This window comes from Mastigoproctus giganteus, chromosome 10 (assembly GCF_048544385.1).
Source record: "Mastigoproctus giganteus isolate SK-2022 chromosome 10, ASM4854438v1, whole genome shotgun sequence".
Lineage (NCBI taxonomy): Eukaryota > Metazoa > Arthropoda > Arachnida > Uropygi > Thelyphonidae > Mastigoproctus > Mastigoproctus giganteus.
The window spans coordinates 217,130,683-217,156,935 of NC_143584.1; the positions used below are offsets into that span (position 1 = coordinate 217,130,683).

Sequence of the window (26,253 nt, forward strand, 5' to 3'; positions counted from 1 at the left end):
TTTAACCTTAAATGCTTTTCCAGTGCTCCCTTTAATCCTCCTTTCCTGTACAAACTCTTTATACCCTTAAAAGATTGTTCTTGATGCCGGAACAAAGTTTGCCATTTAAAATTTTATTAAAATTTTAAAATGGCAGATTTCTACTTGTATCAAACAGATCCTTCTTGCATTCCCATACTTTTCTATAATTCGGATATTTCATCCTGGCATAACATAACCTAAACCTAATATAACTTGTTTAGCCTAAAACTTGACTGAACAAAAAAAAAAACTAATGTTTTTCCCAAAGGTTATATTTAATAGTGCAGGTAACCCTTGTATAACACGGTAGTTAGGTTCCTGTAAAGAAAGAAATTATTCCAATGTGGTTCTTAAGAATAAAGTTTAGTCATACATACCCAGAAAAATTTATAAACGATCAAGTAAAAACCAAAATAATCTTACAAAAACCTTAAAAGTCAATTTTTATTGTCTCAAACAAGCATATGGGGATTCCCCCCCCCCCTTTTTTTGTGTAATGACTAGTGAGTCAACAGCAGGGATTCACAAAAAAGAATGAAAATATTGAAAAATTACATCCAACATAATAATAGCAGGGTTTTCTTCACACAAAAGCTCAAAAATACCGTGTTATGAGAGGTTTGCCACAATTCTCTATCTGTGTTAGAGCAAAACCTTGTTATATAGGTACCGTGTTTTGGGAGGATTGCCGCGATTTATGAATCATGTTAGAGCAAAACCATGGTGTAGAAGTACTGTGTTACATGGGGGGGTTGCCTGTACATTTAAATCTGAGATACAGTAAACCCTTGCTATTCGCAGTATCTGTATTCGCGATTGCTGATTTAATATAAAATGAAACCTAAAAAAATGTGAATTTTAAAGCGCCGTGAACATTTTCCACCATAAAAAAACATGGGAGTGACTAAAATTATCTTTCACGGTCAAAAACAGTGCTCAGTTGTGACAAAATCGCGAGCGTGGATATTTCTCGCTAATCCTTGTTCGGTATGTGTTATGCGCTTGCCATGGAAGGTTTTGTCGTTTGCTTTTAATTTATATGCTTATAAATTGAATAATTTTATCAATTTATAAATTGATATGCTTACAAAAGTGATAAATCCCGTTTTGCAGTGTAAAACAGACTTTTTCGAGAGTGTTAACGGAAGAAAGTGACTTTATTGTGGACAAGTTCTTTCTAACCCGTACAAAAATATGGCTACGAATAACAAGGGAAATGTGAAAATATCAAAGGTGATGACATTAGCGAATAAAATTGAGTTATTAGACAAAATTTCTAATGGTGAAAGTGTCTCCTCAGTGGCAAAACGTAAAATCAATGAGTCAACGGTACGATCAATCAAAAAAATCGGAAGAAAAAATCCGGCGTAGTGTCCATGAAAACACGCTAATTGCTTCAAAAATTTGCTCTGTAACTCGTGATGTTAAATTAGAAAAAGCTTTAAATCTGTGGATAGAAGACCTAACTCAAAATAAAATTCCGTTAAGTTCACTCATCATTCGTGAAAAGGCAAAACTCCTTTATCAACACTTTAGCGAAACTGGTGATAGCACTGGCGGGATAAGTTTTTTTGCTAGCAAAGGCGCTGGTTTGAAATTTCTAATAAATATTACATTTAATATTAAATTGTTTCTTATTTTCATTTCGATGCCATGTGCTTGCATTTCACTATGTACTGTCTATGTACATAGTCATATTATGAAGGTACATATAATACATACATATACAAAATTTTAGACTAATTTTTCTTATATTTCATACTTTGGAACGGAACTCCTTTATTACTATGGGAGCCATAACTCAGTATTCACGTTTTTGGTATTCATGACATTTCTCAGGAACGTAACCCCCACGAATAGCGGGGGTTTACTGTACTTGCATTGATTTTAACTTCCTCCTGTCTCAGGTTCGTGTATTTCCTAATTTTTTTCCTCGTGGGTTTTCTGGACATTGCTAGTGTTTGGCACTGCTATGTCAATCAGATAGGTAGCCTTTTTCCATCTTGTCCACAAGGGTTATGTCCAGTCTGTGTGGGATTGTCTTATCCATTATTATGGCGTGGTCACGGAATGAAATTCCTTGAAAACATCAGTTTTCAGTTTTATTTCCCTGTTTTTTTATATATGGGTACAGTTAGTGTCTTGCTCCAGTCTTTAACATTTTCTTCAGAAAGTTACTTCTGGATAATTTGATATAGCCATCATGATGGAATTTTTAAACCAACTTTCTGCACTTCAGTTCTGCTTTCTTGTATACTCAGTCTTTCCATTTGTGATGTTTTTCTTGAACTTTTCTTTCTCAATAATAATTGTCCAAAATGTCCCTCATTTTAACCGTTTTCTCTTCACTGATATCTTTTATTGTGTGTGTGTGTGTGTGTGTGTGTGTGTGTGTGTGTGTGTGTGTGTGTGTGTGTGTGTGTGTGTGTGTGTGTAAAAATAAATTCAGAGTAGTGTCATGTAATTAACTTGTTCCAACTTCAGTATGACCTTTGAAATTCCCTGAATTTCAGTTTTCAGCTTTATTTCCCTTTTTATATATGGGTACAGTATCATGTAATTAACTTGTTCCTACTGTCTTGCTCAAGTCTTCTGTAACATTTTCTTCAGAAAACTACCTCTGGATAATGTGATGTAGCCATCATGATGGTATCATATAGTATTTCCCACCTTTGAACATATATTTATTTATTTTTTTACCTCAGATATTTTTGATTCCTGGCAGACTAACTTTAATACTCATTTTTCCAGACAGCCAGTAGGCATTACTTTAGTTATTTTTATTTTTTTTAAACATGTTAGTAAATTATTTTTGTGGATATTTTATTTAAAATATATATTAATTTCTCTTTTTTTTTAGGTATTTAGCATTAGAAAGTATGTGTTTGTTAGCAACATCTGAGTTTTCTCACGAAGCTGTAAAGAAACATCAGGAAACCGTTGTTAATGCATTGAAGGTAGGTTTTGCATATATATATATATATATATATATATAGCCTAATTTGTTTCTATATATTTTCATAATAAAACACGCCTGCGTGCTCTGGATTCATAATTTATTTTATTTTTGTTACACAGAGCATTAAAACTATGATAAATGAATTAGCTTTCGGCTGGGTGGCAGCCTTCATCAGATTAAAATACTTTGAATGGCAGTTAGAATAGAGATGCACTGCCAGGATGGTGTGTGAGGCACGTGGTTAATTGTTTGTTGATGTTTGTGGCTGTGACGTATGGTGGAGACGTGGCCAGCGTTTGTCTATGGACAGAATTACTGCTTCTGTGATGGGGTTAAGTTGACAACCACTGTTCCTGTTCAACGAGGTATCCGAGCATTTTATACTTAACGATTCCAACCGGGTGCGCCTTAGGTAATGGTGGGACTTGTCTACAACCACGACATCGCGGTGTGGGTCGATGTCGTGGTGGGTTGTCCAGACATGCTCGGCAATAGCTGAGTGTTCTACATCCGCCAAACGGATCGCCCTTTTATGTTCTGAGAGGCGTTTCTCGAGACGACTTCCAGTCTCTCCAAAGTAGCAGCTCGTGCAGTCACGGCAAGAGATGCGATAGACCACACCACTCTGTAGAAGGGTGGGGACAGGTGTTTTTATGTTGGAAAGGAGAGAACGCAGTTTCTTGCCTGGGAGTTGGATGCACTTTACCCCATGCGATCTTAGGATTCTACCGATCTGCTGTGACAGGTTGGGGTAGTATGGGATGAATGCCCTCGTGGAAGACTCGTCACTGTTGGCGTTGCTGTTGGTCGTCACGTTGTCGCGTGCTTGTAGATCACATCTGTTAAGGACATCGATGGGGTAGCCACACCTCGTAAGGTCTACTTTGACTCTGGTGATCTCTTTGCGCCTTTCATCTGCAGAGCTGGAGTGTGTCCAGGCGCGAGTTAGCAAGGTTCGGGCGGTTGAGAGGAGGTGGCCCCGTGTGTGTGCTGACTGGAAGTTGGTAAATTGGCCAGCACACATAGGCTTACGATAAACTGTCGTCTTCAAGCATGTGTCTTCGCGCCGGACAAGTGTATCTAGGTATGGTATAGAGTTGTTCGACTCCAGCTCAATCGTGAATTTTATGAAGGGCGACAGTGAGTTGAGGTGGGTTAGGAGTCGCTGACCTGAGTCTCTAGGGATCACTACGAACACATCGTCTACGTAGCGACTCCAAAAGGCGATGTGATCCGGTGCGTGTGTAAACGCACGTCCCTCTAACTCCTCCATCACGATGTTTGCTGTGACCGAGCTGACAGGGGAACCCATGGCTGTGCCATGTATCTGCTGGTAGATTGAACCATTAAACATGATTGCACCCCCTGTTAAGCACAGTCTGAGGGCGGCGGAAATGTCATCAGGTGTCAGCTTAGTTCTGTCACTGAGGGTTCCATCATTATCCAAGAGTTGTTTTGCGCAAGAGATGGCAAGTTCCACAGGGATGGAGGTAAAGAGTGATACGACATCGAACGATGCCATGACTTGATCTTGCGAGATGGAAATAGTGCGGATCCTTTCTATGAACTCAACACTGTTGGAGACGGTGTAGGTGGTCTTGCCAACTAGAGGAGAATCTCGCAAGATCAAGTCATGGCACCGTTCGATGTCGTATCACTCTTTACCTCCATCCCTGTGGAACTTGCCATCTCTTGTGCAAAACAACTCTTGGATAATGATGGAACCCTCAGCGACAGAACTAAGCTGACACCTGATGACATTTCCGCCGCCCTCAGACTGTGCTTAACAGGGGGTGCAATCATGTTTAATGGTTCAATCTACCAGCAGATACATGGCACATCCATGGGTTCCCCTGTCAGCTCGGTCACAGCAAACATCGTGATGGAGGAGTTAGAGGGACGTGCGTTTACACACGCACCGGATCACATCGCCTTTTGGAGTCGCTACGTAGACGATGTGTTCGTAGTGATCCCTAGAGACTCAGGTCAGCGACTCCTAACCCACCTCAACTCACTGTCGCCCTTCATAAAATTCACGATTGAGCTGGAGTCGAACAACTCTATACCATACCTAGATACACTTGTCCGGCGCGAAGACACATGCTTGAAGACGACAGTTTATCGTAAGCCTATGTGTGCTGGCCAATTTACCAACTTCCAGTCAGCACACACACGGGGCCACCTCCTCTCAACCGCCCGAACCTTGCTAACTCGCGCCTGGACACACTCCAGCTCTGCAGATGAAAGGCGCAAAGAGATCACCAGAGTCAAAGTAGACCTTACGAGGTGTGGCTACCCCATCGATGTCCTTAACAGATGTGATCTACAAGCACGCGACAACGTGACGACCAACAGCAACGCCAACAGTGACGAGTCTTCCACGAGGGCATTCATCCCATACTACCCCAACCTGTCACAGCAGATCGGTAGAATCCTAAGATCGCATGGGGTAAAGTGCATCCAACTCCCAGGCAAGAAACTGCGTTCTCTCCTTTCCAACATAAAAACACCTGTCCCCACCCTTCTACAGAGTGGTGTGGTCTATCGCATCTCTTGCCGTGACTGCACGAGCTGCTACTTTGGAGAGACTGGACGTCGTCTCGAGAAACGCCTCTCAGAACATAAAAGGGCGATCCGTTTGGCGGATGTAGAACACTCAGCTATTGCCGAGCATGTCTGGACAACCCACCACGACATCGACCCACACCGCGATGTCGTGGTTGTAGACAAGTCCCACCATTACCTAAGGCGCACCCGGTTGGAATCGTTAAGTATAAAATGCTCGGATACCTCGTTGAACAGGAACAGTGGTTGTCAACTTAACCCCATCACAGAAGCAGTAATTCTGTCCATAGACAAACGCTGGCCACGTCTCCACCATACGTCACAGCCACAAACATCAACAAACAATTAACCACGTGCCTCACACACCATCCTGGCAGTGCATCTCTATTCTAACTGCCATTCAAAGTATTTTAATCTGATGAAGGCTGCCACCCAGCCGAAAGCTAATTCATTTATCATAGTTTTAATGCTCTGTGTAACAAAAATAAAATAAATTATATATTTTCAGTTCAACAATTGTTTTGTCAATGGTGTGGTTTGGCCATGCAAGTACTAGGCTTTCTGTTTCCTTATTTTTTGCTGCATAAGGACCACCGCCATGTAAATCTATTGCATTGGCGGTTTGATCTTAGTATCATTCCGTTGTTGCATGGATTTGTTCAGCGTTCGAAATGCAGTGATTCCCTGACTATTATTGGCCTTGTGGTTCTCTGTCGAGATGGGGCATAATGGTCAGTCTTATTTTATTTTATTAATTTTCAGTTTATTTGGTTATGTAATGTTGTTAGTGTATGTTTCCACCTTAGTGAGATTTCACATAATTCGGAAACGGGTGCCATTAAGGGGGCACCGCTAAATTTCTTTTAATTGGCTTAATTTCTAAATTATTTTAGGAACGTTGCTTCAACACTACCCTTTTCTTCTTTATCCCCCCCCCCCTATATATTTTTCTGTTATTTTATTTTATTTGGTTCAGTTCATTTTCACTCTACTGGTTTGCCATGCTACTGGCAATATCCTATTTTAATTTAGCTTATTATACACAACCTGTAGTGGATTGTGCTTTTCTGCTGCCACTGATGTTAGCTTTTTCTATTATTTTTATTTATTTATTTTAATATATATTTCAGTAATTTTTATTTCTATTTAATTTTTGGATTAATTTGATCATATACAGGTGACCCCTGGTTAATGCTGATAATGCGTTCCGGAAAAACAGAGCGCTAAGTGAATCCGCCCTAAGCGAGCGCCGCATTCCCATAAAGTAACATATGTATTTGTGAGTTGCGGTCGGTACCATAGGATATTTCCTAATTAATAATAAGCGGTAGTGAAAAGATGCACAAATGTCGGTCAAAATATTTAATATTCAAATATTTGTACATATAAAATATTCCGCATTACATACGTATATAATTATGTGGTAACTACTTACGTATCAAAATTAAACTTAAAATTCCAATTAAAATCATGAATTGAATTGATCTAAATTTATTTAATTTAATTGATGAATTTAATTATGAAAAATGTGTCAATTATGTGTTGAACTTTGGCCCTCTTCCAAATAAACTAAAAGGGGTATTAATTTTAAATCCCCCGCAGTTTAATTACCACCCAACAATAAAGTCAACCGATCCTTTGCCGCTTTGAAACCTGGCATGTTTTTTTCTTCTTTCAATATGAAACTTCTTTTAGGCATTCGTTTCCACAAAAGTCCTGCTTCATCTATGTTATAAACTTGTTGAGAAGTATAACACACAATACCCCTCTTCAATAATTTTAACAAGTTCTTTTTTGAAAGTTTCGGCTCTTTGATCTGCACTTGCGGCTTCTCCCTGTATTTTAAATCTATTCAACCAGCCCTTACTAGTTTAAAATGTTTCCAATTTTTTTTTTTTTTTTTTTTTTTAGGTGAGTTTTCTTCAGATCATCATATAGGCTAATCTCTCTCTCTCTCTCTCTCTCTCTTTTTTATTATTTATATTATTTAACTTAACTGAATTCTGCCTTGGATATTATCTTCAATAAAATTAGTTAGTCTTTCCATTTCAATCCTAATAGCCGGCCCTAGCCCTAGTTGCTTGCAGTGGAACAGCTATCTTTCCTGCCGCTAAAATTAATTCTTTATTTTTTATTTTTTTTTTATAATTGTTCTTACAGTTAAACTTGCAAGTCCTAAATTTTGGCACACATGCGCTTGTCTTTGACCGGATCGATTCCGCTTCAAAACGTCTAATTTGATTTTCAAATTCAGTCTTTTTCCTTACATTTATAGTCTTCGTATTGCACTCAGATGTTGTTGCTGCTTTTTCATTCTTATCGGCCATTATTAACTCTTCGAAAATGTAACTGCGTTGGTTTCATTAATTATGATACAATGTGCAAGTAAACTGTCCGTTGTACTGAGTGATCACTAGACTTCGGATAAATGCATATAACACAAATATTACAAGCAATATACATGATCATTTATTAAAATGTTGATCTCCGAACTACATAACAAGTCACTGTACTTACTGCAATTAAATTAGCGCGCGAGAGAATTTCACTGGGCGTGGGAATATTTCTCAGGTCGGCGTGGGAAACGGTTTAACCATATTTTTATATTCATTTTAAAGCTATCGACTCCATCAAATGAAACGATTTCGTTAAATATGCCAAAAATGCAATCTGTAAAAGAGCATTATAGTGATCTATAACAGCGTATAGTCAGATACGAGTTATAATAAAAGAACAGCGTTATAGCGAATCAGCGTAAAGTGAACCGCGTTATAACGGGGGCTTGCTGTGTGTATATATATATAATTAAATGCAGGTATTGTGATTTATGAAAAAAACCTGCACTTAATTGTCTCCATTTTATTTAAAATATTGTTGGTTCATTTACCACTTAACCTCCTTTATTATTATACACTGTAATTAGCTTTCTTTCCATTTTCTTAGACTGAGAGAGATGTCAGTGTTAGACAGAGAGCAGTTGATCTGTTATATGCAATGTGTGATAAATCAAATGCTGAAGAAATTGTAGGAGAGATGCTGACTTACTTGGAAACAGCAGATTATTCAATAAGGGAAGAAATGGTATGTATCATTTATATTTTGCTAATTTTTAAAAGGTTTCAATTTTAATGAACTGTAAATTATGATTTTTCTCAGTTTTGTAACAGAAATTTTCAGTTCCAGCATAATGGGTAGTTATTAGTAATGGCCATATTATGGTGTGAGGAAGCCTAAGGCTTATGCCAAAAAAAAGAAAAAGAATAAAGTAATATTAAAAAATTAAATAAAATAAATAATAAACGAAAAGGAAATAGACAACCTATGTGTTTCCCTCCTCCCATAGGTAACTTATTCCAGTAATTTATAACTCACTGGCTAAAATAAAACTTCCTGAAATCCAGTCTAAACATCCCCCCCCCCCCCCCCCCGTAACTTGAATTTATGGCCTCTAGTTCTAGAATTATTTATAATTGTGAAAATTTCGCCCTCATTCATTTTACTTATGCCTCTTGGAGCTTTGGAACACTTCAATCAATAGTGGCAACTGATGCAAGAATGTAAGCTTATTCGGCATCAGTCAAAAAAATAAGAGTAAACCACCATACTTTTCATATCACCTGTCCAACCCCTTTAACAGTTTGTCTAGTTCTTTGAATTTATTCAAATTGTCCACTTCCACAACCAGATGGAAGTTTGTTCCAACAGTCAACCACCTACTTACTGGCTGAAGGTAATTTCACACAGCTATCCTGCAACCATCTGGTTATGCTGGATATGCTACTCATTTGGAAAAGGTCTTATGTTTAATTCCCACGTGGAAATTCTCAATAAAAGTTTTTTTTTCCCCTCTTCTCAGTTGGGCCTGTAGATAACTGTTCTCATGTAGAGCTTGAGATGTAATGCAAATAAATATATTTTGTGAGGTGTAATTAAAAAGTTCTTAAGATTGAATTAAGATTAAAAAGTTCTTCAGATTTTTTTAAAAAAATCCTGATAAGTTGATACTTACCAAGAATTCCATGGTGTCACCTCCTGAAGTAATCTTCTTGATACTTGGTGCAGAGGGTCCAGCAATTCTGTAACTGCTGTTTATTGATCTATTTCAACACATCCTGCATTTTTTCTTGAAAACCTTTATCCTTTGAGTGCAAATGCTTAGTTTTAGGAACAATAGGAGCAGGAAGGAGAAATCAAATCCAGAAATACAGTCATGTTATGTTATTCTTGGCCAAAAATTGTAATGCATTCAGACTGGATGCAATGTTATTGTTGTGATATAGCAGAAAAGATACCTCAAGCAGCTAGATCCCATGGCATTCCATGGATTCCATGGCATTCCATGGATTCCATGGCATTTCAGAGAACCGTGGAAAATCATAGGACATGCTGAATTGGATCAGAATATGGGCTCCAGAAATGCTTCTGGCAGTGACAGAATCATTGGATCTATGTATAAAGTGTTTTATTTTTTTATGCCCAAGAACTTTTTTAGATCATACTTCATACATGTGGCCTACAGGCACTATATATTGATCCCCTTAGCCTTAGTTACGTGGATACTCTTGGCTACTTTTTTTTTTCTTATATATATGTTTTTAATTATCTATAAGGTTGTACAAAAAGTTCTGTTACTCTCCAGCAAATGTATTGATTATTTGTAGTGAAAGTAATAACTGACAGCTACAGTTATGACTGAATCTTTTGGAGAAACAAGTCACTTTTGACTGTGGGACGTCCTTGTTGCATATTCCCACTGACATAAAAAAAAACACAATGAACTTTGCCTTGACATTCAAGCAAATCACTTCATGCTCACCGCAAGCTTATTCATTATTATACAAGCTACTCAGTTTACTGACTTAATTCCTTCACAAATGCAAGGTGATATGCTTTCAAAATAAGTTTTGTTCATGTGCTCTCTTATTGTGGATACAAGGAAGGCATGGGGACTAAGTCCCATGACCATTTCTCAAGTGATTTCTTTGATGAACATTCCACAGATGCATTAATGTTTGCAATTTAGACTGCCTAAATAGATGGTCTTCCAGTTTTGGTCTGTCCTTTATGGAAGCAATTTCAAATAGTATCTTCTTCCAGCGTAATATTATCAGAGGTGCATTTTTATTGAATCTGGTAGCGAAATCAGTCTGGACATCTTTTGGCACTTTGCCTGTATGTGGTCTTTTGTGTACCCATTCTCTTGGTTGCCATTAGATATAATATTAGTAGGGATAAATGATGCAAAAAAAGCAAGCTTATGGCTCATCAGCCAAAAAAAAAAAACTCATATCACCTGTCCATCTCCTCCAGTTTGTCAATAGTCATGAATATGTATTTCTGTTGTACCTCTACTATGGTGAGTTTGTGTCAAGTGGCCTAATTTTAAAGATGGTCCCTGCTCGACCATCTTCAATTTTGTTGAAACTTGGTGTAGATCAGGGGTGTGCAACTTTTGTCGTCAGCGAGCCGAATGAAATTTTCGTATCATGATGCGGGCCGAATGAAATTTTCGCATCATGATGCGGGCCGGAATAGATTGAACGATTTAATAAAAAAAATCAGAACCTAAAAAATGTTATATTACTTGAATTACCAAATTATTAATGTATTTTTAAAAAAAATATCTGAATGTCCAATTATCATTGAAAATGCGGCATTCGGCATCAATTTTTCTTTTTTTTTTTAATTGGCTCATTTTATTTTTTATTTATTTTTTTTTTATGAAAACCCCAAACACAAAAGGTATCAAAACCTATAGTACTTAGTACCGTGCATGGGTTGAAGGAGAAGTATGGGAGGGAGGGGGATGCCGGAAACTTTGCTCTAGAGACTAAACACGGGTTTCGCCACTTCAAGCCTCCAATAAGCAAAGTGGTGGTATTTATGGGCTATAAATTATATTAAATTAAAAATTGTAATAATTAGAAAAGGCATAAAACATAAAATATCTCGCACCAATATTATTTTTTTCAATAAGAAGTCAAACCCAAAGGAACTTCGTTCGATTGATGCTACAATAATAATTAGGAAATAACTCTTTGACGCTGCGTAGAATCACTTGGTTACTGTTGTACTGGCCGCAATTCCCGATTGAACCGAATTAAGCAGAACGTTTACAGCGAGTGTAGTCAGGTATGGATTTTCTATATTTATGCATTTACCGAGGGGGCCGGATTCAACATCGTCGCAGGCCGGATGTGGCCCGCGGGCCGGCTGTTGCCCACCCCTGGTGTAGATGTTTATACAGGATTCCAAAGAAACTGTGCAAAAATTCATTTCAAAATATAGTATGCTTGAGGCACCAGCACCTTTTTTGTGGAGGTCACTTGTGTTACGTGGAGCAAATCACAAAAAATTTTCCAAGTTTTAAGTGTTACTGTTGCACATTGAGAGGTAGTGCTCTGAAACTTGGTATACCTAGTTAACTTTTGCCAGAAAATGCAAAACTTTTGGTGTCCGGGCTCAAAAACCTTCAAATTTTTTATAGTGTGGTCTAAAACTGGCACCAAAAATTTGTCACGACAAATTTAAGCAAGACTTTTGAAAGTCATAACTTTGAAATAAAAACCTTTGGTACCTTCTTATTTGGGCATTCCATTTAACATCTGCATGAATTCAGCCTAACTAAATATGAGCTCTTATACTTGTTTGCTGGCTGAGATATTTTCCTTCACAGATAAAAGTCAAAATTTGACTTATCTTTAGGGGCAAATATCTTAATGTAAGACCCCTTCAATTCTCTCATTTTTGCCACCATTGGAAAGAGCGGTTTTTAAGCAACAAAGATCATGGTTTTTCAGTTTTGTGTCTTGCTACTTTTATATATTTTATATTTTCCACATAATATTTGCATACTTATTTGATGGTGAAGTTTCACATCTCAATAAGGACAGAACTATTGCATTTACAAGAGTGAAATTTTCTGCAATTAGTCTGCCCTTTGGTTTAAGAAGAAAGGATATATTGCCAGTGCACAAAAAGATCTGTATTTTTTACAATGGGGGTGCAAATGGCAAGAAAATAAATTGCATGGGTTTCTTTAGTGCAAGTTCCCAAGCCTGAAAAGTGGTCTTTATTCAGGATTCCAAGCATAAAGATGATGTTCTGTTGGTTTCTAAGCTTGAAAGAAGTTATAACTGCAACAAATTTTATTTAAAACACAATACAATTTGAAATAAGTGAGTGTGAAGATACTGAATCACTGCTTCATAATGGACTGGAATTTTTCATTGATGGTTAATATTACTACTTCAGGCAAGCTATATTGTTGTTTTTTCAGCTGGAAGGTTGGCAATGATTTGTTGTTCAGGAATCCAGCTGACATCTTGTCTAGCAGGCCAGTGAAATGAGCGAGCTGCTCCATGAGTATGCATTAAATTTACCAATACATGTTCTTCAGATGAAATTTCACAAATATTTCCAATCCACCAATTATTGTCATAAATACAGGCAATGTATTGACCAGGTTGTAAATTAACAATTGGCACATATTGAATATTGGTTTCACTAGTCTGATCTACACGAGCTACAAATGATGATGGTGTGTCATTTGATACTCTGCAAACACGAATCTGTCTTGCATCAATAGGAATGAAGTGATTTTCTCTTGTTCCAGCAATAGTATGACTGTCTATGAATCTTTTCCTTGCTCAATTTCCTCTTTAGAAACAAAACAGAATTTTATTCCAGTCACATAAAATCCAATTGGTTGTAAACTTTTTTTCACCATATGATTTTTCTTCTGGAAAGGATTGCAACATGAGTGCTGCAAAAATTCAAATTTTGTCAAAAGCCAAAGCTTCATGATGTGGACAAATTGTCTTCTTCACCCAGTTTTAGTCCACAATGTCGACCTATCAGCTGTTGTTTTTCAAATTCAAATTCTTTAAATAATTTTAACCAAGTTTTGTGTGTATGATAGCACATGGCATTTAGAATTATCCATATGACTGATGGTGCTCGAGTCCAGCTTATCTCCAGCAAAATCATCTGATTCCATGGCTTTCATACTGACTAATAAGTGGATGTTTCTGCAAGCAATGAAAACTTAATTAACTTTATTACAGTCAAACAATAAAAAATAGAGGAACAAAATAAACAAACTGTTCATCATGAAGATAAAACACATTAATAACAGCATGCTTCAAATATCAGCTATTTATACTTTTTTTGTATGATTTTAGAATGTTCATAAGTTATTTTGGAATTCAAGAATATTCTAGAATGTTCCAGAATTCTAGAATATATTCTATTTCTAGATTATTCCAAACATTAGGCAGAATTAAGGAAGTGTTCTGCAACAAAAAAAGATCTCACAAAATAACAATATGGCACATAAAACTACCTGATGTTTAGGCTTAATTTTTAGGCCTTATGTGCAGAGACACAAAACAGATAAACCATGATCCTTGTAGCTGAAACTCTGCTCTTTCCAGTGGTGGCAAAAACAAGAGAATTGAGGGTGTCCCACATTAAGATATTTACCCCTTAAGTTATGTCAAATTTGACTTTTAAATTTTGAGTTAATCTTTGAAGGAAAGTATCTGAGTCAAAAAACAAGTATAAGAGCTGATATTTAGTTAGGCTAAATTCATGCAGTTGGTAAGTGGCATGTCCAAAAAAGACGGTGCCAAAGGTTTTTATTTCAAAGTTATGACTTTCAAAAGTCTTGCTTAAATTTGTCGTGAAAAAGGTGCTGGTGCCTCAAGCATACTATATTTTGAACTGAAATTTTGCACAGTTTCATTTGAAACCTGTTTAAAATATCCACACCAAATTTCAACAAAATTGGAGATGGTTAAGCAGGGATCCCTAGGTCATTTGACATGAAATAACCCCTACATGTTGTTATTGTATCATGCATGTCTGGTTTTGTTTTTTGATTATTTAAATCATAATAACTTGTAGTTGCATATTCTTACTTATGCACATTTTTGCTATTAGTAAAGCAGTATACTCTAAATTTTATTTAGCCCTTTATTTGAAAAATTACTTCAGCAGATTGAAGGCATATTGACAAATACATCAGGCACAGATTTGCTTCAATTATAATGGTAGAGGAAAGACGCCGATATGTCATATGCATGGAGGTTTTTTCAGTGTTGCTGAAACTAAATAAATAAATTGCAATATTATTTAAATCCGAAAGAATTCATTTAAGAAGAGTGTTCCCCCTTGGTATAATATGAAAATAGCCTTCATTTGGTATTGTAATTTTTTTAAAAAATTTAGTAATAGTATTCACCATATAATTCAAGGAATTCACAGCTTTTTGCTGCACTGGCAAAAAAAAAAAAAAAAAAAAATATGCTTCCCTCCTCACACAGGTAAGTATCCAGTTGACCTTTAAATTTATTCAAACTGTCAGTCTCAACTACCTGCAAGGGCAACATGTTCCACCTATCAACCATGAACTTGCTGGCTAAAATAACTTTCCTATCAAGTTTATAAGCGTGTAAGACCTTGCATTTTATTGATTACAACATACTTTTTTGACCATTATTGCAGCCTCTTCAAAGCATCCTGAAGTAGTGCTGCTTGGTACTGATTATTAACCACTCTACCAATGTTTATGTCATCTGCAAATTTTGACATCAAGCTTTTTATCCCATTGTCGATGTCGTTAATAAAAATCAGAAACAAGAGTGGTCCAAGAACCAATCCTTCTGACCATCAATTTGAAGAATATTCATTAATCACAACCCTCTACATTCTGCTCAGAGCAACCCAGTAATCCACCATAGAATTTTACCAGTAATCCCAACATGTTCTAGCTTATACAGTAACCTCACGAGGGACTGAGTCAAATGCCTTGCTAAAATCCAAATAAACTGTTGGAATTGTTCCCTACATCTAGCTGCTGATTAACTGTGTCAAAATAGCTTACTAAGTTAAATATGATTTTCCCCTAACAAAACTATGCTGTGTGTTATTCAGAATGTCATATCTATCTATCTAAATGTCCCTGGATTGAACTCCTAATCATTTCTTCTAAGGTTTTCCCTACCACTAAAGTCAAACTATAGTTACCACCTTCACTCTTAGAATCACCTTTGTGTATTGGTGATACTTTGACACTTCTCCAATCCAAAGGAATCCCTCCTGAGTTCAAAGATGCTCTCATTAACTTTAGTGGTTCAATACACTCCCTGCAGCCTCCCTCAAAATTACTGGGTATATTCCATCAACTCTAGAAGCCTTACTTGCCTTTATGCTCAAAAGTTTTTTTAATAAACAGTCATCTGTAATTTCGAAATCACTAATTTCATATGACTTAGCATCTCTTGCACAGCGACTTCTCAACATGAATGTAAAGACAGATGCAAAGTACCTGTTCAGTTCATCTGCAGCATCCGCTGGGTTGTCTAAGACTATCCCACAACCAGTGCACAAGGGAGCGATCTGATTCCCTTTTTTTCTTCCTTGTATTCGCATACACGAAAAATTCCTTGTTCCCACTCTTTGCTCTCTTAGCCAGTGCTTTCTCATGCAGCCTTGGCCTCTCTAACCTTCTGTGGTACTATTACAAATAACTTGTAGGCTTCAGTTTTTTTATCGCTCTGTAACTGTCCAATGCTATTGTTTTCTGCTCTATTTGACCAGCCAGCTTTGCATTCATACATTTCGGCATCCTCCTGCTTCGATATTTTCTCAATGGTATGTATGCTATGCAGTCATGCCTTCTGTGATTTTTGCTTTAAAGGTATTCCATAATTCAAGTGTATTCACCCTCACTCTACAATCCACCCAATTAATAAATGCCATATAGGACCTTAAACTGTCAAAGTTTCCTCTTCTGAAATTAAAAACTATGCCTTACACCACTTCATCTTCCAAATGACAACTGCATGATCACTACTTGCCAATATTTTAAGTATCTAATTCATGAGTAATGATGAGGTCAAGAATATTATCACCCCTAATATTAACTCAATTTTTGAGATGACCCACAATGCTTTCAGTGTACATGGTGAGCATAAAGTCTTTCCCTGATTAAGAAAAATTATAACTTAAAAACTATGCTAGATAGAAACTTGTGCCTTGTGTTATAATGAAGGCCAGTGCTTAGTTTTTTTTTTTTTGCACTGTACAGTTGTACAATGTGGATGATCTAGGTAGCGCTACAATGAATAGGCGCCTCCGTAGCCAGGTGGGAAGGAGTAGCAGTGCGTAGCACACGCTTCTTGATTAGACCGGGGTTCGAGCAGGTCACCACCAAATACGGAGGATGCGGAAAGGTCAGGGAATGACCACCGCATATCCCGGAGCAATATGGCCTTAGTTGCTAATGCTCCTAAAAACCAAATAACAAACAAGCTACAATGAATACATCACTGCAATCGCCGGTATGTTTTTAAGTTAGAATTTTTCTTAATCAGGGAAAGACTTTATGCTCACCCTGTATAATAATGCTGTCTGGACAGAATTGCAGACACATGCACGTTCTGATGTAACTCACTACTTTTTTTTCAGTATGGTCTTATATTTATCCAGTAAATGGTCAGGTTGGTTGTGTTCATTTAATATTGTTAGTCCCCACATGAATTACCCATTTTCCTGACAGTAGTCTCCCAATAAAACTAGATCACCTTCATCCAGGGTGATATACACTTGACTATTCTTATTAGTAAACCAAATCAGGGGCGCATCACTTTGACAGGTCACGAGATACTTGGTCCTTGAGTCACTCGTTTCTTCAGTGATTCAAATTCTTCTTGTTATGCCCCAAGTCCTAATTTGAGATTGGTACCCTTCTTAAATCAGGTGCAAAGATTAGAATCATTAGTTGAGCTAAGTTTGTCCACTAGACCAACTTTATAATACATGTTACAGGCTGTACAAATGACAAACTTGTGGCTCACACCAGAAATGTAGCCGACCGGGCTAGCCGAGTGGGTAAAGTACCTGCCCGGCAACCCAAAGGTCGCGGGTTCGATTCCCGCCTCGGGCTTGGATCAAAGTACTGCAAAAACCTTGGGAGGTGCAATATGGCCACAGAAGCCGATGCGCCAACAACTACCAAATCAAAAAAAAAAAAAAAACCAGAAATGCCTGCAGGCATTTCCATCTCAGTCACAATATCCTTGGACTTTGTATTTTAAGTGGATCTTGTAGTAGCCCTTATTAAGGTAAAATTTGAACTTTAGAAAGAGTACAAAATTTAAATTTACAAAATATTATAGAATTTATCATCATCATGAACTTGGTCCGGCTTAGGTCTTTTAAGACCTGTTCTGTTGTAGCTCTTGGAGGTGGTCTTGATCTAGCCATCGTTGTCTTGGTCGACTAACATCTCTCTTGCCTGTAGGTTTGTAGTTAAAGGCTCATTTTGGGATCTGGTCTGGGTTCCTTCTTTCTATGTAGCTGATCCATTTTTCCTGATACCGTTTTATGTCATTTACTATGTTATTATAGAATTTAAATTACCAAAATATTACAGAAATGAAACTGTTGACAAAACTTTAACTACATTTAAGCTACTGAACAAAAGTTACGAAGCTCACACCAATATCAATAATAAAGGCTATCTGAATATTAAGCTGTGGCTTTTCGAATACTTTATAAAATTTAAATTTACAATATATTACAGGATTTAAATTAATAAACTCTTACAGAAGGGACTATTACAGTCAGTGAGTCCAGTTCTGAAGTTTTTGATCCTCTGGAGCAGTCACAGTTCTTTGGAAGTGGGCAAATATATCCTGGAGAGAATACATGCAGTAATAATTTATTTTTTAAAAAATGCAGTGAGCTAATTATTCCAGCCTATAATAATGGAGAGAAGCATAAATATCTGTAAAACGCATTTAACAAAAATTTTTATTTTTACTGGTAGACGTTTATATTTATATTCACCTTATTTAAAATTATAGTATACATAGTTTCTTTTTTATTGTTATCATAGGTAGTTTCTACTCTTTGGCATAATTGTCAGCTAGTTTCCTTGCTGATTTCTCCTTTCAAATCTGTAAAATTAGTTTATTAGTACAATTATCCTTAGTTTTTCGGTCATTTCGCTTAAGATTCACACAGTTAGAGTACTGTACTTTTATAGTAGTAGAAATAATCATATCACAAAACCGATCATTGCCACAGGGACTAATAATATTCAGTTTTATCTCATGTGAATTTCTTTTTACAATTTGTGGTAGGAGAGATCAAGGTCATACTTAAATATGAGTGGTTTACTGCTATATATGACAATGTACAGGTTTGTTGATCTTCAATAAATTCATAAATAAATTCTTCATTTTTTATTTTGTATTTTTTTTTTAATAAAATAGAAAAGAATATAAATTAAAACTGCAGAGAAAAAAAATTTGTTTTGCCATATTTATGGTTTGTAAATATCAGTTTTAAAATTTGCTTAAACATTTACATTAACATGCATTCTTAGATGTAATAATTTTTTAGTCTCGCATTTTTTTTAATGCTTTTTTATATATTCTAAAATAATTTCAGCAGATTGTGTCTTTAGCATTCTTTTTTCTTCTTTTTTTTTTAATAGGTCCTCAAAGTTGCCATTTTAGCTGAAAAATATGCTTCCGATTATACTTGGTATGTGGATGTTATATTGAATCTAATTCGAATAGCAGGAGACTATGTCAGTGAGGAGGTTGGTAATATTTTTAACTACTTTATTTATACATGTGTAAGGCAATTTTGTTTTTTGTTTTGTTTTTTATTCAAGCTTAACAACTGAAACCTTTTCTACCTTCCTAAATATAGACCTAGTTTCATTTGAGTTGTTTTTGAAGATGATATTTTGTGATTTTTCACAGCGTAATTAGGTAAAAGCACCTGAGAAGTACTGCAAATCCTTTTTTTAGCCTGAGGCATGTGATGCCTCACAGGGCTTACTTTGGGTATTTCGATTATTTTGAATGAAACCACCAGCTCTGTCCTCAATTTCTAAATATAGTGTCGTCTAGACCTTGAGAGGAATATTTTACAGCTTTTCATGTAATTTTCTTTCCTTCCTAATCCCTTTTCCACAATCGTTCCATGAAATTTCTTCAACTTCATTAGCCATTATTTCCTCTGATACTTCAATTGTACATGTTTAATGTACAATTGCAGATAAAGGAACCACTAGGTGGCAGTGATCACAGAGTACTGATGTGGGATTTACTTAGATATAATTACCATCGGGGGTAAAGGAAAGGGTTTTTGCTTCCGTAAAGGTGAGTACAGTGGTCTCAGACAGTTTTTAAATTCTGTTCAGTGGGATCAACTGATGATGTTACCAACAGTAAATTCTAAGTGGGAAGCATTCAAGGAATTAATTGTGGATGCCACTAAAAGTTTCATACCTATTAAGAAATATTATTCAAGGTTTTAGGCCTAAATGGTTATCAAATGAACTAATGAGACTCGTGACAGAGAAGAAAAATGCATGGGATGCATATAAATTATCAAGCGACTCAGAAGCAAAACTGCAAGGATTTCTTTACTTATATAAACTCTAAAAGGAAGGGGATGAATCTGATTGGTCCACTTGATATCGATGGTTCGACTGTTGATGATCCTGCTCAGATAGCAAACAAACTGAATGAGTATTTTGCATCTACATTCACACATGAGGAGTTGTTAAGGTTTGAAAATGGCAGAAGGTTATCAAATTGTAGCAGGGTGCTTAATGATTTTTTAATAACTGAGAGCAAAGTGGAGGAGAAATTGTTGAAGTTAAACATAAGAAGGGCACCTGGGGTGGATGGGATCTATCCAGTTATATTAAAGGAGGCAGCAAAGCAGCTAAACAAACCCTTAGCCATAATTATGAGAGCATCCTTGGACTCAGGGGAGGTCTCCACGGACTGGAGATGTGCAAATGTATTTCCAATTCACAAAGGGGGGATTGAAGGGTGACACGAGTAATTACAGACCAGTTAGTTTAACTTCTGTTCTGGGTAAAATAATGGAGTCACTGGTTAAAGATGCATTGCAGGATCATCTAGACAAGACTGCAGCTGTTTGTTTGTTATTTGGTTTTTAGGAGCATTAGCAACTAAGGCCATATTGCTCTGGGATATGTGGTGGTCATTCCCTGACCTTTCCGCATCCTCCGTATTTGGTGGTGACCGGCTCGAACCCCGGTCTAATCGAGAAGCGTGTGCTACTCACTGCTGCTCCTTCCCACCTGGCTACGGAGGCACCTACAAGACTGCAGCAATAATACAGACACAGCATGGATTTGTTAAGGGAAAGTCTTGTCTGACAAATTTGATAGGATATTATGATGTGGTTACAAAGGAACTGGATACAAAAAAATAATTTTGATATCATATATTTGGATTTCAGGAAAGCTTTGCTGATTGTACAAATTGGAGCAGAATGGTATTAAGGGTAAGTTGCCACAACGGATAAAACGATGGTTGAGTGGGAGAAGACGGAGGGTGGTAATCAATGGGCACTGCTCTTTGTGGACTAATGTTATTAGTGTAGTCCCACAGAGTTCGGTGTTGGGTCCTCTATTGTTTTGTATATTTATCAATGATATTGATGAAGGTATATCAGGCTTAGTGTTGAAGTTTGCAGATGATACAAAGGTTGGCAGGGTTGTTAATGACAGTAATGGCAGTGTGCTACTGCAACAGGATCTAGATAATTTGGGCAGATGGGCTAAGAAGTGGCAACTGAAGTTTAACCTTGACAAATGCAAAGTACTGCATATGGGTAGAAGTAACCCCAGCGAAACGTACCAACTGTGTGGTACTACACTTAAGGTGGTAGAAAATGAAAAAGACCTGGGAGTAATTGTGCAGTCAGATATGAAGTTTTCTGAGCAGTGCAGAGTAGCTCATGGTGTCTTGTCAATGATATACAGGAATTTTTCTAGTATGGATAAGGTGGGGATTATCCCCTTATATAAGGCAATGGTCAAGCTACACCTTGAGTACTGTGTACAGGTCTGGAGGTCTCATTTTAAGGATGTAGAAATGACAAATTACTAAAAATTATAGAAATCTTATAATACCGTGAATAATCAGACTAAAATATGAATGGCAAGTGCTTAAAAAAACGGTACTCAACTTTGAATAAATCTGCAATAACTTTTTTTTTTGAAAGAATGGTAATTAAATCATTTAGGTGAGGAGGTAGAGTGAAGGAAATTAAAGGGGGTGTTAAAGGTGATTTAACGGATTTTAAAATAGGCAAAAAGAAGTGCACATCTCCAATCCTAGATTGTCATTAGAAAAGGAAGAAATCATTGAGTAAAATTAAAATGAAATTTAAAATTTTAAAAATAAAATTTTAAAAATGGATAATATAGTATGACGGAGCCAATAGTTGCTACAAAGGACTTTCGTTGATTATAATGTCTTCAGTTGGTAAATTAAGTGGGAAGTGAACAAGTGCTGCATTTTAAAGGTCTGTTCTTCCCATGATGCTCTTTTGGACATGTGGGAATGTTAACCACGAGAGGTTCCAAGCCGGAGACAGCTTGGAACCTCTCGCGCCATCATGGGAAGAACTGACAACCTTTAAAATGCAGCACGGGTTACTTCCCGCTTAATTTGCCAACTGAAGACGTTATAATCAATGAAAGTCCTTTGTAACGACTATTGGCTCCGTCATACTATATTATCCATTTTTAAAATTTTATTTTTTAAATTTCATTTTAATTTTACTCAATGATTTCTTCCTTTTCTAATGACAACCTAGGATTGGAGATGTGCACTTTTACTTCCTTGGGCCTACCTTTAACACTCCCTTTAATTTCCTTCACTCTACCTCCTCACCTAAATGATTTAATTACCATTCTTTCAAAAAAATTATTGCAGATTTATTCAAAGGTGAGTACAGTTTTTTAAACACTTGCTATTCATATTTTAGAAGGATGTAGAGCTGTTTTAACAAAGGGTTGCTCTTACGAAGAAAGGCTTAAGTTTTGCAAATTACAGTGTCTGGAAACTAGGCACCTGCGAGGTGATCTGATTGAGGTGTATAAAGCCTTGAATGGTTTGAGCATGCTCAGTGCTAATGGGAATCTTCCTCTTGCTCAGAATAATTGCCTGAGAGGGCATACATTCAAATTGAGGAAAGACAGATGTAGGATAGATGTGCGGAAGTTTGCCTTTAGTCAGCAGGTAGTTGGTTGGTGGAACAGACTTCCATCCTTTGTTATGGAAGTTGATAGCCTAAATAAATTTAATGCTGAGCAGGACAGGTATTTGGAACAAACAGAGGGGTGAAATAAGGGGGGGGGGGTTGGCTAATGCTGCATAAGCTTGCTTTCTTGCATCGTATACCTCTACTAATGCTAATGCTAGTGTTCCATTATGAGAATCAATTTTAAACGCCTTTGTGATATTTTTCTAAAGCACATTTCTGGAGGTCACAACCATAAAACAATTTGCACTTTCCGGTTTATTGGACTTTTCTGTTACTGCAAGCAATTATAGCAACCTCGAGGACAATTTGGTTCTTGAGGTAGTCACGGACATTCTCTCGGATATGCCAGACAAGCTGTACTTGCTACCTGGGAGTCTAAAACGCTGATGGAACTGATATTCGGGTGACACTCAAGTCAAGTGGACCCAATTTCGGCAAAGTCCGCATTGTCTGTGTCAACCAAATCCTCTTCTTGCACCTTCACGATGGTGGGACTGTTAATAATCCTGGATATAACCTCCATGCACAAGCACATGGTGGGTAACCACCCAGATGTGAACCAACGTAAGCAGGCGTTGAGGTGTGGTGCCCACACCACATGGAGGAATGCCGCCCCTCTGTTACCAGGCAGTACTAGGTGGTAGATGATTCTCATCAACCAGTGCAATACCACCACTTTGCTTATTGGGTCTTGAAGTGGTGGAACCCATGTTTACTCTCCAGAGCTAAGTTCTGGGCAACCCTTCCCTATCTCTTCCATCATGCAGTATGATTGATGACTTTTGAGGTTATGATGAACGTCGTGGTGAGATCCAATCTTCCTAACATTTCGAGGGTACAGCTCTAAAACGGTGTTCGCAGTCCGGCCGCTGCCGACCGGGCTAGCCGAGTTGGTAAAGTACCTGCCCGGCAACCCAAAGGTCGCGGGTTCGATTCCCGCCTCGGGCTTGGATCAAAGTACTGCAAAAACCTTGGGAGGTGCAATATGGCTACAGAAGCCGATGCGCCAACAACTACCAAATCAAAAAAAAAAAAAAAAAAAAAAGTCCGGCCGCTAGTTAGTACACTGGACCGAACCTATTGGTAACTCTCTAGGAGGCTTCCAGATCAGCTAGTGTATAATCTTGCTACCTCTACTCTGCCAGATAGTGACTGGAGGGAGTCCGAGTAGCGTGTATGGGGGGGGGGGCATTGTCGAGGCCACGTTATGTCAAGGATCTGGGTATATTCTTACCACGTGTACGCCATATCCAAAAATTTCATTACTTCATACAGCATGTCTCACCCACTTTTTCTTACTAACGAATACACCATGAATTCTCAAACTAATAGAGTAAGCTTATCTGTGAAAAGATCTAATCCTCCCAAACATTTTCTAATTCATTTCACAAAATATATGTGGTGTCAATTCTAATCTCAACGATGTCCATTTCCACTTGCAGTCTGCCAAACCCCATGTACTTTTTCTGGCAGAATTTCAGTTATCGGTTGATTCAACTACTCATCTCAATTGCCTAAATTATTCACTGTATGATTCCTTTTGCCTCAAAGGTGGTACTTGTGCATATGTCTGTTCCAATATTACCTGTCAGAGACTTCGTAATTTGTAATCTCCTCTTTTCGATCTTCTCTGACTTAAAATATCTCTCTCTCTCTCTCTCTCTCTCTCTCTCTCTCTCTCTCTCTCTCTCTCTCTCTCTCTCTCTCTCTCTCTCTCTCTGTACCTCAATGTGTCAGATTCATCTGTTGTCTCTACCATTCTCCACTAATCACTTGGAGCTCTTTGACTTCCTCACTTTGCAACTCGACTTTCTGCAGTCCAACTTTCCTAAGAGTGAGGTAATTTTTCTTGGTGATTTTAATGTTCACAACTCCGGCTGGATTCCGTTTTCTAATCACACCAACCCAGCTGGTGGAGATGCTGAGGCTTTTGCAATTACTAATGACCTTGCACAGATTGTTCCTTTACCTACAAGAATACCAGACACTCCTAACCATACAGCCAACACGCTTGATCTTTTTCTCACAAACAACCCTTCTAAGTACACGGTCGAAGTGAGAGGTCCTTTAGGCACCTCAGATCACAACCTGGTGATTCTCTTCTCCAATGGAGCCTTTATCTCATGGCTATTCCCAACCTTGTATTGTTTGGCATTACAAGAATGTGATTTCTTTTCTTCTTTTCTTTGGTCGGATTACTGTTTCAAAACTTCTGATGTCAACATTTGCTCAGATCATGTCAGTGAAATTATTCTTGCAGGAATGGAATCCTTTATCCCACACTCCACTTTAAAATCTCTTCCTTTATCTAAACCTTGGTTTTCCAATAAATGTTCTAAGGCTGTTCAAGAGAACGCTGCATATCGTAATTGGCTTGTTTCTAATTCTTCAGTTTCATTTTCTGCCTACACCAAAGCTCGCAACAATTGTAAAGTAGTTATTAATCAGTCCAAACTAGATTTTGAACAGGCTAAGAGGAGAAAACTTGCTTCTTGCCCTAATGGTAGCTGAGCATTCTGGTCTATTGCCAAAGCTATTGGCTGCAACTTTTTCCCATCCCTGCTCCCATCTCTGTCCAAACTAAGTGGTTCTGTTGTCACTTCAGCCAAGGATAAAGCTGACCTGCTAGCATCCCATTTTTCTTCCATCTCACTTCCCGCCATTCCCAACATGCTCCATTCATTGCATCCTGTGGTCTTCCGTAAAAAGGATGGCAGAAGGATTTTGATGAATCTTGATGCTAAGAAAGCTCTAGGTTCCGATGGTATTTCTCCACTTGTTCTCAAAACCTGTTCTCTTGAATTAATCCAGTTACTCCTGTTCTTTGCCGCCTTTTTTCACTTTCTTATTCCAAAGGTGTTTTTCCTTCTGCTTGGAAATTTGCTCTTATCCAGCCAATTCCTAAAAAGGGTGACAAACCCTGCCATCAAATTATCATCCCATTGCAATTACTTCTACTCTTTCTAAAGTAATGGAGAAATCAATTAACTGCCAACTCTTAAACTACCTAGAAACCTTCCGTCTAATCAACGATCACCAGTATGGATTCAGTCAGTGTCGATCCACTGGTGATATTCTGGCTTATGTTACCCATTTATGGACTAATTCAATGGAAACGTTCGGTGAAACACAAGTAGTTGCTCTTGACATCTCAAAGGCTTTTGGTCGTGTTTGGTGTAAAGGTCTTAAAAACAAGCTTCCATCTTATGGTTTGCCAACTGTTTTTAGTAATTGGTTATCCAGTTTTTTCTCTGATCGCTCACTGAGGGTGATGGTAGATGGCTCTCTGTCTTCTAACTTCTCCACTAATGCTAGTCTCCCAAGGTTCAATTCTTGCCTCCGTGCTTTTCCTCCTGTATATTAATGACCTTCTTCCATTGGCTGGAAAACCGATCCATAGTTTTCCGATGATAGCACATTGTATTGCACTTTCCATTTTGAGAAACCTTGCCCTGCTCAATCAGCTTCAACTTCTCAGATATCTGCTACCAGTTCCTTAAATGCTGATCTCCAGGTTATTCGCCAGTGGGACAAAGACAACTTAGTTGATTTCAATCCTTCTAAAACTCAGTCTTGTCTTATATCTCGCAAAA

General features: G+C 37.5%; 1 protein-coding gene across 1 annotated transcript in view; it reads left to right on the forward strand.

Moving 5' to 3' along the window:
* Nucleotides 1-26,253, forward strand: part of LOC150079916 (AP-2 complex subunit alpha-like) — a 260,057-nt gene that overhangs the window by 109,163 nt on the left and 124,641 nt on the right. Inside the window, exons 11-13 of the mRNA XM_090383347.1 lie at nt 2,882-2,978; nt 8,489-8,626; nt 19,053-19,160. Of these exons, the coding sequence (XP_090239473.1) occupies nt 2,882-2,978; nt 8,489-8,626; nt 19,053-19,160 (343 nt within the window). The remainder of the gene's footprint in view (nt 1-2,881; nt 2,979-8,488; nt 8,627-19,052; nt 19,161-26,253) is intronic.